We start from the raw sequence: 17,145 nt of genomic DNA, 5'->3' as shown, positions 1-17,145 counted from the left end.
GGTCCCCTATCGGATTCAGAGCGGGCCATGCCATTTTCTATTAGGCTGGTGCGTGCACCCTGCTATGCAGGGGAGGCTACTGCAGCTGAAAAAGATAATTCAGAAGGAAAAAATAGGTGCCCCATACGCTGGAGAACCAGGCTCTTCTGCCAGCAGAGTTTATGGCTGCAGCAGCCAAAACATCATCAATAGCTCCTCAAAAAAAATGTTTTTCTACAATGTTTGGTGGCTTGGGCTGAAAGCCGTGAGCTGAGAGGGGCTTGTGAGCAAAATAAAAAGTCTTCATGCCCTTCATGAAGCTTCTTGGGGCCTACAGGCTTCATTAAAAGAAGCCGCGTTTGCAGAAAAATACCATTTTGCATGATCTTGGGGAAAAAAATTGAACTGAAAACAGTTTTTTGTTAAGTATCTGCAGGTTTTAAGGCAGTGCTTCTATATAGATATATTCCCTTCCTTTAAAAACAAAAAAATCAATTACATTTTATTTTTATGCGTGGGTGTAAAAACAGAGAATGATTGTGATGAACAGTAATTATTGAATACATCTGGTTTTATTCAAAATAGTTTTGGATACTTCACTCTCTGTGAAATACCAGTATTACCTTAAAACTCAGCGAATATTTTCTCGATAAGATGCAGGATATTTGTACATGTATTTTGCCCTCTGTGAAAGGCAGTACTGTGCGTACCCATGTGAACGTTAACTCAAAATATTTGTGAAATATTGAATATTTGGGTTTCTGACAGTAGGGATTGCTATCGTTGCAGAAGTATCTATTTTTATGCCAGCTATACGTGTATGAAATGGATGGGTAGAACATGTTTGGTGTGAAAAATCAGTGACTATAACAGTTTTTGGGTTTCTGACAGTAGGGATTGCTATCGATGCAGAAGTATCTATTTTTATGCTGGCTATACGTGTATGAAATTGATGGGTAGAACATGCTTGGTGTGAAAATCAGTGACTATAACAGGAGCAGGTGGTTTGTTCAATAAGGACTTTCTACATCAGTAACTGCCACAGTTCAACACAGTGGCCAGGCTGGCCTCGCTCCTCTTCCTCAGGATTGTTCTGAGCACAGAGGGGTTTTTATATTTTAATTCCTTGCCTGTAATTAGACCTGTTTCAAACACATACAAAAGAGAGGTGGGGAAGTGAATTCTATATATTCGTTTGTGGTTCTGGCGACTCATTTCAAGTGGTGCTGGCGATTAAGCTGCTGAATTCCAAGAGGCAGGATGTGAGTATTTTTAGTGTGCAGCTGGAGGGTTCCTGCCACCCTGGCAGGCAGGACTAACAGCCACTTGTCTTCTGAATCTGACGACTCGGCAAGTACTGACAGCCGCACGCGGGCCTTTGGAGATGGGCTGAGTAAGCACTTGGTCCATAAAAGGGAGCATGTGTGATAGAAGAAAAGCTGGTGTCCTCAGCTGGAAGACTTTGATCAGTGCTGTAAAGTGCTTTTTTGTGAATATAACGAGAAAACCCAACAAATTCTTTTCTTATCATACTTGGGAGGGATTCCTAGGGACACGGTTTAGTGGTGGAGCTGGCAGTGTTAGGGTCTTGATGATTTTAAGGATCTTTTCCAACCTGAACCATAGAATGGTTTGGGTTGGAAGGGACCTTAAAGAACATCTAGTTCCAACCCCCCTGCCCTGGGCAGGGACACCTCCCACTAGACCAGGTGGCTCCAAGCCCCCTCCAACCTGACCTTGAACCCCTCCAGGGATGGGGCAACCACAGCTTCTCTGGGCAACCTCTCACCACCCTCACAGCAAAGAAGTCCTTCCCCACATCTCATCTCAATCTCCCCTCTTGCAGTGTCAAACCCACCGAGGTGGGCTCCAGCTGGCTTTGCTGGGGGCTTCTCCTCCAGACCCTGCAGAGAGCCACTGGTCCCATGTCTTTCATCTTTCCTGTGGCCGGGAGAGGCTTGGTTTATTTCCTTTCTGCTTCTAATCAGGATTTCGTTTTCCCCTGGTTGCATTTGTGGACTGAACCCAATGGAAACTGGCATTTCCCTCTTTGTAAGGTTAAAACAACAAAGCTTAATGTACCACACTACGCGTTATCTGTTAACCTCACTATTTTTATGGATTTCACGGTGTTTTAATTAAAAAGGGTGTTTTCAGATAAGAGCCAAGGATAACGACAGCCCCCCTGATGGCCATTGGGCTCCTGGTCCTGTGTGGGTCTCCAGTGCAAGAAAAAACGTTTGGAGCCAGAGGTGGAAGGTTATATCCCTGCCCCTGGAACATCTTTCCTGAGAAAACAACAAAAAATTTGATTTATTAAATGACAGCTACCACGCTTTCAAAGCTGCTTAGGGAAATATCTGGGTATTGCAGGTCTCTTGGTCAGTCTGAGTGGAAAAATAAGCCCCAGCCCTGTGTGTGCTGGAGGGATGCCAGCGGCCAGGGGAAGCTGGTGGCTCCTGCCTGCCGCCTCCTCTCAGGGCTTTCCTGTCCCACTTGGTTTTGATACACGTTTTCATCATTTTTTAAGGAATTAGACTAATACGAGTTGTGTATTTAATGACGCATTAGCCTTGTCTGTTCCTGAGGGGCTCCAGAGCTGGGATTGGGGATGCTACTGGAAGCTGCTGGTTTTGGGACTACTTCACAAGTGGTACCACAGTGGGTATTATTTCTTAATTTCTTAAATTAGCTCCCTTCATGCAGATACGGGGGAAAAATATGCTGCATCATTTGTCAACAGTGTCACAGGAGCATGGATGAGGAAAATGCAATAGTCACTTTATGTTATTAACAGCTGAAAGCAGAGAGAACATGCAGCTCCTTGGTTTTCCTAAGATATGTGGAAGCTTCTGGTTTGCCAAAAAGATGTATTTTTGAAGGGTCTGAGCATGTGTTGGTGCGTGGGTATGGGAGACACATCACTGCTCCCCAGGACATCCCAATGGGTCTCCAGCTATCCCATTTCCTTTCTTCCCAGTCTAATTTCTGCACTTTTCCAATACTCTTTAAAAGAAGATATTAAATCCTGTTGTGGTGTGGTCTCCAAGGACTTTATCAATGTCTTACTGAGGTTTGTGCAAACAAATCTCCCACCAGTTAAATTGTACGTAGTGATGAACCCAACCGCCCTTCCCCTTGGCTTCCGTTTGACTGGGAGAGGGTTTGCCTCAGTCCTTTTCCCTGCTGGTGCCAGGGATGTGACTGAAGCCAAGACAAAGTAGCCACACGGTTGCCTCTTCCCATGGGAGGGATGCCAAGGGTTCATGGGATCATCATGGCTTTGGTGGGGTTGGGTGGAGGTGGTGGCTGGCCTCCTGGCGAGGTTGGATTGCTGTGGGCAGAGGTGGTGGCTGGGCTTCTGGTGGGTTTCCTCTTCTCACCCTTGTTCTCTGTTCTCACCCAGGTGGGGTTTTTTGGCCGCTGCATGAGTACGTCCTCACCGGGTGATGGCCTCACAGCCCACGCTGGCGTGGGTGCTGCTGCTCTGCCTGCTGGCCACCCTCCTGCCAGCCACCCAGCCCCGGGACTTCACCGTCAAGGACATCGTCTACCTCCACCCTTCCAGTAAGCCACCTTTGCGCGGGGGTAAGGACTGGGGGTGAATGTGTGTTAAGGCCGTGGAAACATGAAGGCTGAGCTCCAAGCTGAGCAAAGGTTTAATAAATATTCCCAGTACGGAATGATAGGGGTTGGAAGGGACTTCTGGAGATGATCTCATGATGAGATCATCTCATGATGCTGCTTCCCAAAGGGATTAAAGGGCAGATAGGGTTACAGACGATAGCTGAGTGTGTCAGGGGTGTTTTGTTCACTATTTTCTCCTCCTTGATTATTTCTGTGGCCATAAGACCAAGTCCTGTGGCCATGCACGATGTGCCCAAGCACATTGACAGCTGTGAGCAAGGGCCAAACGTGACCGTTTGCAGCCGTGGCACCAACTGCTCCTGACTTTATTTCAGTAACTCCCTGAAGCAACCCTATAACCTCTTCAGATCTCCCCTGGACTTTCACTGGTCTGTTTGCTTTGTCAGATACAAACTTATTTAATTCTAGAGGAAGGGAGCTGTGCCTGCCATGTGCTCCCAGTGAAAACTCCCCGCCTTTCCAAATTTGGCTGAAAAATGTATGTTTGTTACAAGCAAGATCAAATTCCTGGTTTATGCTGTAACCACGACCTATGACCTGGGGTAAATATAGGTATTAGGAAGAAATATAGATATTAGGAAGAAATTTTTTGTTGTGAGGGTGGCCCAGGTTGCCCAGAGAAGCTGTGGCTGCCCCATCCCTGGAGGGATTGAAGGCCAGGTTGAAGGGGGCTTGGAAGGTGTCCCTGCCCAGGGCAGGGGGTTAGAACTAGATGTTCTGTAAGGTCCCTTCCAACCCAAATCATTCTGTGATTCTATGAATTTATTACAGTTGTTGTATTGTCCCACTCCAAACTGTTCCTTGAGGGCAGCACCAGCCCCACCAGAGATGCTCCCAGGTTACTCACTGGTCCTTAACCAGAAGAACCTGGGGAAACAAGCAGTGAATGCCTCTTGCTTCAGCTCTCCTGCCCACACGGCATCTGGCCCAGAGCTGGTGGGCAAGGGGAGGAGGGGAAGAGGAGGGAGAGGTGAGATGTGGTCTGTGAGTCTGTGGAGGTTCAGCTTACTTCACCCCACAGAGATAAATGTGACCCGTTTGGCTTCTGAGAAGGTGGCAGCATCTTGGAGATGTATTGAATGTGCTACAGAAGCCCTGCCAGGAGACCACTTAAGAAGTCACGCACTTCGTTTGGCGAGATAAATTAGGACGGAGGCTGCTGTTAAAAACTGGAGGTTCAGCAAATTGATTTTTCTTTCCTTTGGGGACATCAGCCTGCCTTCAAAAGGGGCAGCTCCTTTCCTTGGTGGGACGGTTTCCAGAAGTACTTTAATCCATCTGATATTTTGTTATCAGCCCTGATAAAGTAGGAGTATTGGATGTGAGCTCTGATATGGAGAGAAAAAGCTCTCCCTGCTCACATTAACTCCCTTTGAAGGCAGCAGTGAGCATTTTTGCCTGGTAAACAGGGTTGAACTGAGTCCTAATTGTATCTGTGCCTTCCCCACGTCGCTTTTGGTGATAGGAATTTTTTACAGATCAGGCCCAACTTGATGAAGTGGGGCAGGCTTACTTGTGGAAAGACGTGTCTAAAGAGAACAAATGCTGCTGTGTACTGGATTAATTGGCTCATTTTAACCCAACGCTGTCTCTTCCTTTCAGCCACACCGTATCCGCACGGATTTAAATGTTTCACCTGCGAAAGGGCAGCAGATAATTACGAATGCAACCGGTGGGCTCCGGATGTCTATTGTCCCAGAGGTAACCAGCCACACGCTAGCGTTTAATTTAAACCCACCCTTATGACAACCTCTCGCTTATCCCCACCTCGGGGCCAGCACCAAGCCCCCGTTATTCCCTATGGAATTCCTACTCGGATCCTGGCGTTTGCTGCTCCCCCTTGTAAGCCTCCTCAACCAGAGAGATATGTAAGCGATACGAGTAATCCTTTAAGCTTTTCTGTCTCTTTGGGGTGGGTGAAGTTTAGGACTTTCATCTACTCGCCGTACTCCTCTCGCTCAGCTGGTAATTAAATCAGGCTGACATTTATTTAAGGGTTGTGTTTCTCTTACTGGTGGGTACAGGACCGGGTTCTCGCTTCGTTAGCTTCCCTCCCCCATGCCAAAAGCCCACGCCTCAGGGCAGCTGAGGCTGCTCTCTTTTTGGCTGGCATCGAGATATTTTCAGTATTTTTGGGGCTCTGATCTCCCATTGGAGTCTGAAGTTGGGAACAACTCAGAAAAGGCTTTGGGATACGGGCACCCAAATATCAGACCCAGGTACCAGTGAGATCCTCAGATCTCCCCCTCCCTTACTGCTTCTCTTTTTGAGACACTTAAAAGCATTAAGATGTCCACAGCCCCTGATGAAGCCGTGGACATGGGTTGAATGTGGACTGTATCCTCACCAGTGTGGAAACCACATGTGGGCAGGAGGCAGCCATCGTGGCTGCTGGGGCTGTGGAGGAGGAGGGATGCTGAGGGGGCAGAGGGATGCTGTGGGGGCACAGGGATGCTGCTGGGGCCATGTGGGGCAGAGGGACACTGCCAGTGCCAAGGGATGCTGAAGGGTCCATAGGGCAGAGGGATGCTGCCAGGATGAGGGGCAGAGGGATGCTTCTGGAGCCAAGAGATGCTGCAGGGGTCGTGGGGGCAGAGGGATGTTGCTGGGGCTGAAGGACAGAGGGATGCTGAAGAGGCAGAGGGATGCTGCCAGGACTCACCACTCCCCTGGTGCTTTCTGTAGGCTCAGCAGTGCTTGTGAAGCATCTATCTGGAACGTCTGTGGTCTGTTGTGGGACAAGTGCCCTCAGAAAATATTTATTTTGGAAAGAGAAGGACCATAACCTGCACTGCAGGGAGGAACCAGCTGTGTGCACAGCCTGTGTCAGAGCGCGTTATCTGTCCGAGAGTTTATTTGCTTTGAGCTCAAATCAGCACAACATCAACAACGATAAAAGGGATCAGGCTGGTTGGCATCAGATGAGACCGATGTTCGTGGACGCTCCCTGTTTTGACAGGAATAGGTGGCATTTAAATGACTAAGGGCTTTGTTACCTGTAGATTCCTGTGCAGGGAGCCAGGCGTGACTCCACCATCTGCCTTCAGTAACAGCCAGCAGAAATGACCTGGCCAAAAAAAATGTGCCTGTCTGGAAAGTTGGCACTTAGTGGCTGTTTAGGGGAGGGGAAACTGTGCTTTGGTGTGCCTGTGTCCATCCAGACCAGAGCTGCTCGTTATGGTCACCAGCCCTCCTGCTGCTGGTACAAGCACCCACTGTCCATGAAGTAAGGATGGGGTTTTAGCCATGAGAAGGGGCTGGCTGGAAATCTGAGTCTGCCCTTAATCTTCAGCCCAGAGGACTTCTCATCTCCTGAAACTGGTGGCATCTGATAATGTTTTACCCCAGGCAGGACTCGTTAGCACCCAGGCTAGGACACCAGGAAGGAGTAAGTGCTGAGCCAGCAGTCGCTGTGCTTCAGAGGAGCAGGGACCTGGGGAAGGGCACTGTGGCTTAAATGCTCCATCCTTACCCTGTTGCAGTGGAGACAAAGCTGATAAAGTTATTTCTCCCCACTCTGTAGAACTCAGCCATTGCTTCGGGGTGCCTCCTCACCCACGGCTTCAGTTGGTATCTCTTAGCTGTGCCTCCAACACGCTTCCACATCGGAAAGCATTTGTTAAACTGGCTTTTTTTTTTTTTAACTTTGTTGCTTTAACTTTCAAATGTGATTTTTATTTTTTTTTTTTGAGTTGGGTTAAGGAAGCCGCAGAAAGCAGCCTCAGGTTTGAGGTGTGACCCCAGGCAGTGCTCTGGGGGCTGGGGTTATCTGCTGGTTAATTACCTTATCTCTGGGAGACAGAGGAAGATGCTTGTGGCGTTGCCTCCCTCCCTGCAGCCATCCCAATCTGAACCCTTGCCGTTCCCCTTGGGTTAAGTGATGAGAGAAAACAAGGATACTCCATCCTGGTATTGGCCTCATTTCTTTTTTTTAAAACAGAATGCCATTAAAACGGCGCAAAACAAAGTATTTTCATTAACCGTAATGCAGGACTTAAAGGGAACCACCTTTTGTATATAACAAAATTAATTATGAGGGAGAGTAAAAACACAATTCCTGGTATTGAACCGAGATTAGAAAAAGCATTTCCTAGAAGTCAGGCCTCCTGCTGTGCATTAACCTTGTTTTCTGTTATTTATTAGCTTCAGCTGAAGCAGAAACTGTGTTAGTGATCTAATTTGTATGGAAATACTGCACTCAAAATGCTCCCAGTACTCTATTTAAGTACAGCCCGTGGGCAGGCTGACATCTCCATGATGGCCACCACCACCACGGTGATGTTCCAGCCACTGCAGGTGGCCCCCAAAAGCACCGTTAGAGGCTGCAGGTTGGGAAATGGGCCCTCAAAATTCAATGTGTGACTCTGGGCCCTTTGAAACACCAGGCTCAGTGTTTCCTTACCCAGTTTAAAACAGAGAGGAGAACTTTCTCCTTCTGGAGAGCAGCCTTGCTGGGTCTCAGTGTGCAGGGCTGGTTTGCTTACACTGAGCCTGGCTGTCTGTCTGCACCATGACTTCTGGTTTCAATAGCTGGTTTCTTCATTTGTGCTCCTTTTAAGGCTATAGGATGGTCCCCATGAGGTGGACCTCATGGAGAACGTGCGTTTCAGCTGTTGAGTGATGCTGCTGTAGGTCAGCAGGTCGAGACTGGGGCTGTCTATTGTATATGGGTGTTTGGAGATAACTCATAGCTGAAGCACATCATGCAGTCTTTGCATGAGAGTTCCACCAGAGGAAAGAAAAATGTAAAAGACAGAGACACTCTGGAAATGCAAAATTTAGGAAGCATAAATCCATGGTTTTTTGATACAATACCACCAAGAGCCTTCCTTACCCTGTGGCCATACAGCTTGCTGCCTGGCTTGGGCACCATCGTGCTTAGAAGCACCAGCTTCAAAGTCTTACTTGAATCCCTCTAAATCTCTCTGTTATTTTTTGGTAAATTATTTTATAGCGGTGGGCCTGTGTTCTTCATGGGGTCAGCTTAGAGTCCTTTTTCCATCCCTCTGGCTAGTAGCCTCCATGTCTGCAGAGCAGATAATGTCCCTCACTGTGGTGGTTTTCCTCACCTCTGCTTTGCTCTGAGCTTTTCCAGCACTTCTCATAGTGCCTTTTGTCCTAGAATCACAGAACTGCCTTGGTTGGAAAGGACCTTTAAGACCATTGAGTCCAACCATCAACCCAACACTGACAAACCCACCACTAAACAATATCTCCAAGCACCTCATCCGCCCAGCTTTTAAATACCTCCAGGGATGGCGACTCCACCACTGCCCTGGGCAGCCTCTTCCAAGGCTTGATAATCCTTTCATTGTAAAACTTTTTCTTAACGCCTCTTCCAAGGCTTGATAATCCTTTCAGTATAAAACTTTATCCATCCTAAACCTCCTCTGGTGCCATTTGAGGCAATTTCCTCTTGTCCTGTCGCCTGTTCCTTGGGAGAAGAGATTGAGCTTGGCCTTCTCTGAGAAGAGGGGCAGACCAGAATGCAGTGTAAAAATTAATATTAATCTGAGTGAGTGGATTTTATTACTTATTGTGGACTTACTCCCTAGCTGCAGCCCTGCCTTGCAGGAGATGATAGCCATCAGTGATGGCTGTACGAGAAGAGGTGTGCTAGGTCCCTCTGTGCAGGGCAAAATACATATTTCCAAGGTGATTGCACAATATTTTCTAAAAACACACTTGGAAGAAAGAATGAAACAGCCTCAAAAGAGTTATGGGGTGCTAGAAGCTTTACTTGTTCCATCTGGGACCTGTCAGGGGTGAGCTCCCCTGACAGGAGAAATGAAGCGATGAGCGCTTGGATTTGCTGGAGAAGGCACTTCCAGGGAAGGTCCCTGGAGAAGCTCATGATCATCATGCAGAGAGTGCTTCCCTTGGGGTGCAACTGCGAGATCTTCACCCCTTGGAGCAGGAGAGCCTGGAAAAGCCATCAAAAGCCCCGTGTTGGTCTGAAGGAAGACAGCACACCCAGGGTCTCCAGCCTCTGGTGATAAGTTGAGTCTGTTTGCTGTGGATATCACACTTAAGAGCGGGTCAAAGATACAGCAGATGTCTGAGGGGATTTATTGCCTAATAAATAATGTCTTCAGTCGTCAATCTTGCTCGGTTGCTGCTGAACACCTAAAACATGAGAAGTATGTGGGGCTTTGCCCATCGGAGACGAGGGCTGAACAGGAACATTCACTTTAAATTAATTACACTCCTTTTCTTTTTTTTTTTTTTTCTCCCTATGAAAGCAACAATTTTATTAATAATATGGTTGTTTAATGAGAAGCAAGGTATAATTTAGAGAAGAAATACCTAATGGCATGTTTCCTGTGTTGAAAATCCAGTGTTTTCACCTTGGAGTGGTAGGAAGCGCCTTCAGCTTCCCCCTGATGACTAAAGCATGAAATAATCCCAAATTCCTTCAAGGCTGAGGGTAACCACAGTGTTTGTCAGTCGCTCTGCTTTGAATTTTCCGTGCTTTTTGCAGGTGTCACTAGAGGAGTAGCTTAAAGAAGGAGGAGGATGAGGGTGAGGATGGTCTCCTTTGGGGAGGAGGAAGCCCACAGGAGAAGTGTGCAGAAGATGTGATGGGAATGTTGGGGACACAGTCCCTTTCATGGTGCATTTTCCCAAAGACTGAGAAACTGAGGAACACATAAATCAGCCCAAACATTCTGCTGGTGGTTTTGGCATGATAAAACTGAGGGACAGGGAAGGTGAAGGATCCTCCCTGGGCTCAGCAGGAGCTTTGGGAGAGCCGGGGTCGGAGCACGAGCAGTGAGAACAGCTTGTGCACAGTGTTAGGATAGAGGGAAAGATGTCTCCAATGTGTAATGATTTAGGTAAGTCTACAGAATTAATGGTTGTGCAGAAAGCTAGGAAAAAAATTAAACCTATAGAAACAAAGCTTAGCTTCGGACATAAGCAGGTATTGCAAATGTTTTCTTTTTTAAAGACCATTCTTGTAAAATTTAGCTGTAAATTTAACGCTAAATCTCCATGTTCCGGAGTGCTCTGAAACCAGAGCTTGGGGAATGTGTGACATATATGTATTGCAATAAATAACATTAGAATTCTCTTTTTTTTAAAGCCCAAGGTTTAAAAAATATCTAAGCCCCCTTTCCTATTCCTTCCTGAGCTTGGGGAATGTGTGACATATATGTATTTCAATAAATGACATTAGAATTATCTTTTTTTTAAAGCCCAAGATTTTAAAAAAATATCTAAGACCCCTTTCCTATTCCTTCCCATTTGTTAGACTATCACAAAATTCGAATTTGACAGGTAAACACATTTTTCTGTCTTTCTAGGTACAAGATACTGCTTTAGCCAACACCTGATGAAAGTTACTGGAGAGAGTGTGTCCGTCACCAAGCGCTGTGTACCATTAGAGGACTGTCTGTCTACAGGATGCACCTACGTAAAGCATGAAGAATACAAGGTATAGCATTACAATTTTTCCCTTTTTTTATGAATATGAAAACTGGGCAGAAACCTTCTGGCCTCCACCAGAAGTCTGACTGGTTCAGTGGGTAAATCAGCATCGTCAAAAAATCAAGTTTCTCTTCTAAACGAGTTCCAGCTCATTTCCATTTGTTACAGAAACAAAGGCATAACCTTTACCAGAACAAAAGAATAATCTCTTTAAATAACCTTCCTGCCAAAAGCTCAGGGGAGCAAACCACTCCCTTCTCCCTTTTCCTGCAGAACTTCTCTGGGCTTGGTCCCCTCAGCTCTGCAGTGGATGCTCGCCCACTGACTCGTGGTTTTTTTACCAAAGCAGGATGGGGGAAAGCCCCAAAACCTTTGAAGCAAACGTTTGATATCTGAATCCAACAGTTACTTAAAAATAAGATTTTTTTTTTCTGAAGGTTAATAGCTGGCCTTTTTGAAATCCTCCAATAGGTTAAAACCAAAGAGCTTGCTGAGCTGCCAGGAACACCACAGCCCCATCTGGGTTTTGCACAGAATTTTATGCTCTCCTGGCCTTGGGCACTTACTCTTGATTTTCTAAACCTGTGTGCTCTGGCAGGGAACTGTCACAAGCTCTTCCTCACCCCAAGGATGTCCTTTGGGCTGGCACACGGATTGTCTTATCACTCCGCACTAAGTGACAGGCACCCAAAGACCCCTATATGAATAGATACTAATTTGTTGGAGTTGAACTGCGAGCTCTACTTCAACCAAACAACAGTGGTTTTCATCGGTTTACTTATTTGGGGTAAAAACATAGAATCATAGAACCATTGAATTGACGTGGTTGGAAGGGACCTTTCAGATCATTGAGTCCAACCATCAACCCAACACTGACAAAACCACCTCTAAACTGTATCTCCAAGCACCACGTCTGTCCTTAAACCATATCTCCAAGCACCACGTCTGCCCTTCTTTTAAATTCATCCAGGGATGGTGACTCCACCACTTCCTTGGGCAGCCTCTTCCAAGGCGTGATAACCCTTTCAGTGTAAAAATTTTTCCCAATATCCATCCTAAACCTCCCCTGGGCAACTTGAGGTCATTTTCTCTTGTCCTAAATTTAATAACCTCTTCAAAATAGATGTGTCTTCTTTGCGTAAGCCAACGTGCTGTTCCTGTACATGTGAAATTGTTCTCCAAGTAGATGGATTTTAAAAAAATAATAGGAGGAGGAAAAAAAATCAGGTTTAAAAAAATAATAGGAGGAGGAAAAAAAAGGGGAAAAAAAAAATCAGACTGGCCACTGTGCTTCTTTGCAAATGTCTTATTATTTTCCTACCTCTTTATTCAGTGGTATTGGTGCTTTTCAAATAGAATCATAGAATGGTTTGGGTTGGAAGGGACCTTAAAGACCACCCAGTGCCACCCCCTGCCCTGGGCAGGGACACCTCCCACCACACCAGGTTGCTCCAAGCCCCCTCCAAACCTGGTCTTGAACCCCTCCAAGGATGGGGAAGCCACAGCTTCTTTGGGCAATAAAACCAAGTTATAAATAACCCTGTTTCTTTCAGATCTGCACCTCCTGCTGCGAAGGAAGCATCTGCAACTTGCCCCTGCCAAGGAACACGACAGATGCCATCTTCACAACCCTCTCTCCCCTCAACAAAACGCAGAGGCTCCCGCATCCCGCCCTGCTCACCACCGCCTGCCTCTGGCTGGGGCTGGTGTCCCAGCACTGGGTGACACTGCCACGTGTGGTGGCTCCAGAGAGCTGAGGTGGCCTGAGAACACCTTCAACATCTCCATGCGGAGCCTGCGCTTTGGAGTTGTCTCCTAAAAGACTGGTTTTCCACCTTATTTTTTGTTAGCGATGAACCAGTGAATCTGGGATGTAGACTCATCCGAAGGGGGTAAGACCATCACGTGGTTTCTCAACTCTTTTCTGAAGAAACCCATGCAAAACGTTCCCAGAATCCACTGCAGAGACTGATACACACACTTTTCTTAATTCCTCTCTTTTCTCTGTGAAGAAATGTTATTTAAAAGTACTATGTCACTGCCAGCTGCTATTATCATCGCTTACGCTTCTGACATTTTCTTATTATAATTCGTCACAGCACTAACGCCGGTGTCTCGTTAACCTCTTTGGAGACCACAGGGTAAATAATATGTAGTGGGTAAGTCTTTGCAGCCTCCCCACATCTCCTCCTCCTGCAGAGTGCAGTAGTTTGCAGCAAAGCAGCTGGAGCTGGAAGGGATGAGGTCAAAGAAGCAGCAGAAGCTCGGACCAGGCCAGCATCGTGCCCAGATGCTTCCTCTGAGGTTGCCCACAAGCAGCATGAAGAGCCACCCCCATGACAACACACACTGGAACGGGCAGAAAAACCACTTTGGTTTATCAACTGAACCAGAAGAACTCTAAAAACTCTGTTCCTGTTGCGTGTTTAGAGGAGGAGCTGGGTGTGTGGTCCCTGACCCTGTCCCAAGAGGAGAACTGGTGGGTGTCCAGGTTGGGATGTTGGTGCCTCCCAAGCCAACAGGTTCCTGGTGTTTTGGAGGCTTTAGTTATTTTTACATTTTCGGCACCCAGTCCTACAGCATGAGGGTGATTTGATCCCAAATAGCTTCTCATATTTTATTTAATGCACTCCCCTTACGTATGGGCTGTTCGGAGTACGGACCATTGCCAGCTACAGCTGATTTTGGTGACCTGTGTTGCTTGTTTTGCTCGGAAATCACATATGCAATATTTATTTTTGTACATTGAGTAGGATCTAAAGCGTTTAAAAGATTCTTAAAACTGATATTGCTGGGCAAAATGGTTGTTTTGCAAATAGGTAAGACTGTAATATATAAGTTATCATAAATATATATATATATAATGGTTTGCATCGCTATTGAAAAAGCATCAGCTTTGTTTTGCAAGGTCAGTAATAAAAGCAGGGTGTCCATGGACTTGTTTTAAAGTTAAACCAACCCTTTTTTATAATTTTAGGTTGTTTTTTTTTTAAATTTGTTCTTTTATGAGTTAATTTTTGGCTAGTCATGCTCCAAGGGAACCTGAGCCTTATCTTGTCAACAGTATGGTTATGGTCTGCGGTGCTTTGAGAGGGCTCCTGGAAGGTCCCAGCAAGCTCCCATCTGGCAGCATCTGTGTTGGATACCGTTAAGAGCTGGAAAAACCACAGATCTTGAGCACACAAGGTGCTGTCTTGAGTTTTGGGGCCTTTGGAGTGAACTCTGCTTCGGAGTTTCACTGGCAGCAGAGGAGGACCGAGAGCAAGGCTCACTCATGATTCAGTTTCAGGTGACTTCTCTGGGGAAGGAAAACACTGGAAGCCTCGCTGTGCTGTGCTCAGTGATGTTTTTTCAATATATATATATATATTTCACTGTGAAAACTGAACATCAAACACTGTTTCTTTTCTTTTTTTTTAAACTTTTTATATAAAAACTAATATTTTTGAGGACAGGCTAGCTGAACTCATGCCCAAACCTTGCATTTTGATGTCCTTTCAGCTCTCCTGTGACTTGCTCACAGATAGCTGGTGTTACGAGGGTAGTTGCAATCTGTTATTTTTATGCAAGTCAGACCTATCTCTGGAGACCTTGGGGGAAAAAAAAAAATCAACCTTGTGGTCTTCCTAAAGCCTGTCCCTCCTCCTCTGCTACCTGGCTCCAGCAGAGCTGTGTGAGGTACTTGCTCTGTATGGGTTGGAGGGCAATGAGGTGGAGGGGGTTATGGCTTCTCCAGCAGCAATTTAAATATTTATTATTATTATTATTTTCCTGTGAAATGGAAGAGTTTAAGTCTGGATGGATCTCGCTGAGTGGTTTAGCTCCTCTCCTGGGCTGGGGGTTAAACAGGTTTTCTGGAAAGCAGGGCTAGATGCAGGACATGTGCCTTGAGAACCTGCGTTGGAAAGCTAATGGGATGTGAACATGTGCATTTAGGAGTCATAGAATCACAGAATGGTTTGAGTTGGAAGGGACCTTAAAGACCATCTAGTTCCAACTCCTGCCCTGGGCAGGGACACCTCCCACCGGACCAGGTTGCTCCAAGCCCCTTCCAACCTGGCTTTGAACCCCTTCAGAGATGGGGAAGCCACAGCTTCTCTGGGCAACCTGGGCCTTTTTTGGGTACCTGGTAGCGCTCTTCACCCACAGAGACCTGGATGCTACTCCTCAAATTTAGTTATGGCTGTTCCATTAAGCCAAGCTGGTTATTTCTATTATCTTTGTATCCAGCAGAAGGAAAAAGTGCTATTTCAAGGGCTGATTCATTGTATGCTGAGGTGGATGGTTACATTCTGCCCATCACCACCTTCGCTCTGACCACGATGTTGGTGCAGATGGTGAAAGTCCCAGTTCTTGAGCTGTGCTGGTCCCTCTCCCCCAACACTGTGCCCTTCAAAAGGGACCTGAGCCCTGTCCAATGGGGCTGCTGTCTCCGGGAGGAGGAACGTGGACATTGAGCTTAAAAGAGCAAATTAAGGTGACAGCCCAAGAGAGGAACCAGCACAGCATCCCCCCCTCCCCATGCCTGGGCTGCCCGTGGAGCTGCTGGGGTTTTTTAAAAGCACATAGATGCTGAGCTGCACCGTATTTATATATACATATATGTGATATTTGTTTTAAATCTCTAATTTTTTTTTTAACTATTGTAAATGCTGTACATTTGTATAAATAAATGTTTTAAATATTGAGATGGTGTGAGGTGTCTGATAACCATGTACAATTGCCATCACCATCCCTGCTCTTTGATGTGGTGCCACCCCCTGTGCTGGGACACTGCTGTCTGCTCCCCTGTCCCCCTTTTCCTTTCTCCGGTGCCCTACTAGCCAAAAAAAAACCCCAAACCAACCAAAAAGCCCCCTGAAAAAAGCTGTATTTAGAACATTTTGGTTTAACTCCCACCATAGTTAATGAATCTTTCCCATGGTTTTCTCCTATCGAGCTCCCATGGTTATTTGTTGCAAATTGGTTTATATTGGGTGTTTAAATAAAATAAGCCTGAGGATGTTCCTGTTTAGTTTGTGACACCCAGATCTTCCTTTCCCTCCTCTGCTCTGGGAAAGCTTTACGTTTTCCATAACCGTGCTGCCACACTAACTTGCTCCCAGTGCATTCTGCACTCATTTCTAATTTCCACTCCTGAAAGCAACACTCATTTGGATGTCAACAACTTCATTTAGCTAATGAAAGGCTTTGGACAGAGATATTTATGGGTAACACGAAGAAGGTATAAGCCAAAAAAAAATTATAAGGAGATACATAAGTTAAAGATATAAAAACCACAGCTGTATTATAGGATATTCTGACAGTTCTCTCTTTTTCCCCTTATGCTAAGTGTACAGAAGGGAATTTTCTTGTTTTTCCTGAGTCCTGATAAAGGTTCTTCCATCCCAGTAACCTCTTCAGCAGTGGGAAAGACTGAGCCAAGGCCCGCTGTATTATAGGATATTCTGACAGTTCTCTTTTTCCCCTTATGCTAAGCGTACAGAAGGGAATTTACTTGTTTTTCCTGAGTTCTGATAAAGGTTGTTCCATCCCAGTAACCTCTTCAGCAGTAGGAAAGACTGAGCCAAGGCCTTCCTGGCCCCAGGAGGTGAAGATAAAGCAAGGGCAAAAAAAATAATAAATTGATGTTTGCAAGGGTATAATAATAGGAAAACAGTATTGATGGGGAGTAAAACATGCAAAAATATAGTCCCAAAATAGGTTTCTCTCTGGAAGTTCAGCATTTGGTGCACCTTTGGCTTACAAATGTGCCTTGAGGGATGAGACTATGTCATCCCACTTCAAGAGGTGTCTCTGGAAACACCAGTCCCTGCTCAGGGCCAGGGACACAATAGTCCCTGGGCACGCAGCACTTCTTGAGCTCAGTGCTTCAATCACTGATTTTCGGCGTCACAGCACCATGAGCAGAAGGCAGATGGTGCCTGACAAACACTTTGCCTTCATTTCTGCAAAGCAGTTGAATTAATTGTCAGTAAAGACAATGCAGCTTGATTGACTAGCTCTTTTCCTCCCCTTAAACAACACCAGACACAGCCTTCGCCTGCTTTTGGGGGCATCAAGCAGCCCAGCAGGGCTTTCAGCAACCCA

General features: G+C 46.1%; 1 protein-coding gene across 4 annotated transcripts in view; it reads left to right on the top strand.

Annotated features, from left to right (window-relative positions):
- Positions 1-15,664, top strand: part of LYPD6 (LY6/PLAUR domain containing 6) — a 40,122-nt gene extending 24,458 nt beyond the window's left edge. For all 4 annotated transcript variants that reach the window (XM_014951350.1, XM_014951348.1, XM_014951349.1 and 1 more), the window contains 4 exons: positions 3,386-3,546; positions 5,230-5,328; positions 10,932-11,062; positions 12,609-15,664. In XM_014951350.1, the coding sequence (XP_014806836.1) occupies positions 3,429-3,546; positions 5,230-5,328; positions 10,932-11,062; positions 12,609-12,812 (552 nt within the window). In that variant the 5' untranslated portion in view covers positions 3,386-3,428 and the 3' untranslated portion in view covers positions 12,813-15,664. The remainder of the gene's footprint in view (positions 1-3,385; positions 3,547-5,229; positions 5,329-10,931; positions 11,063-12,608) is intronic.
- Positions 15,665-17,145: the final 1,481 nt, after the last annotated feature.

The sequence above is a fragment of the Calidris pugnax genome, unplaced genomic scaffold, assembly GCF_001431845.1.
Source record: "Calidris pugnax isolate Ruff unplaced genomic scaffold, ASM143184v1 scaffold190, whole genome shotgun sequence".
Lineage (NCBI taxonomy): Eukaryota > Metazoa > Chordata > Aves > Charadriiformes > Scolopacidae > Calidris > Calidris pugnax.
This window is presented reverse-complemented; position numbering and strand designations above follow the sequence as displayed.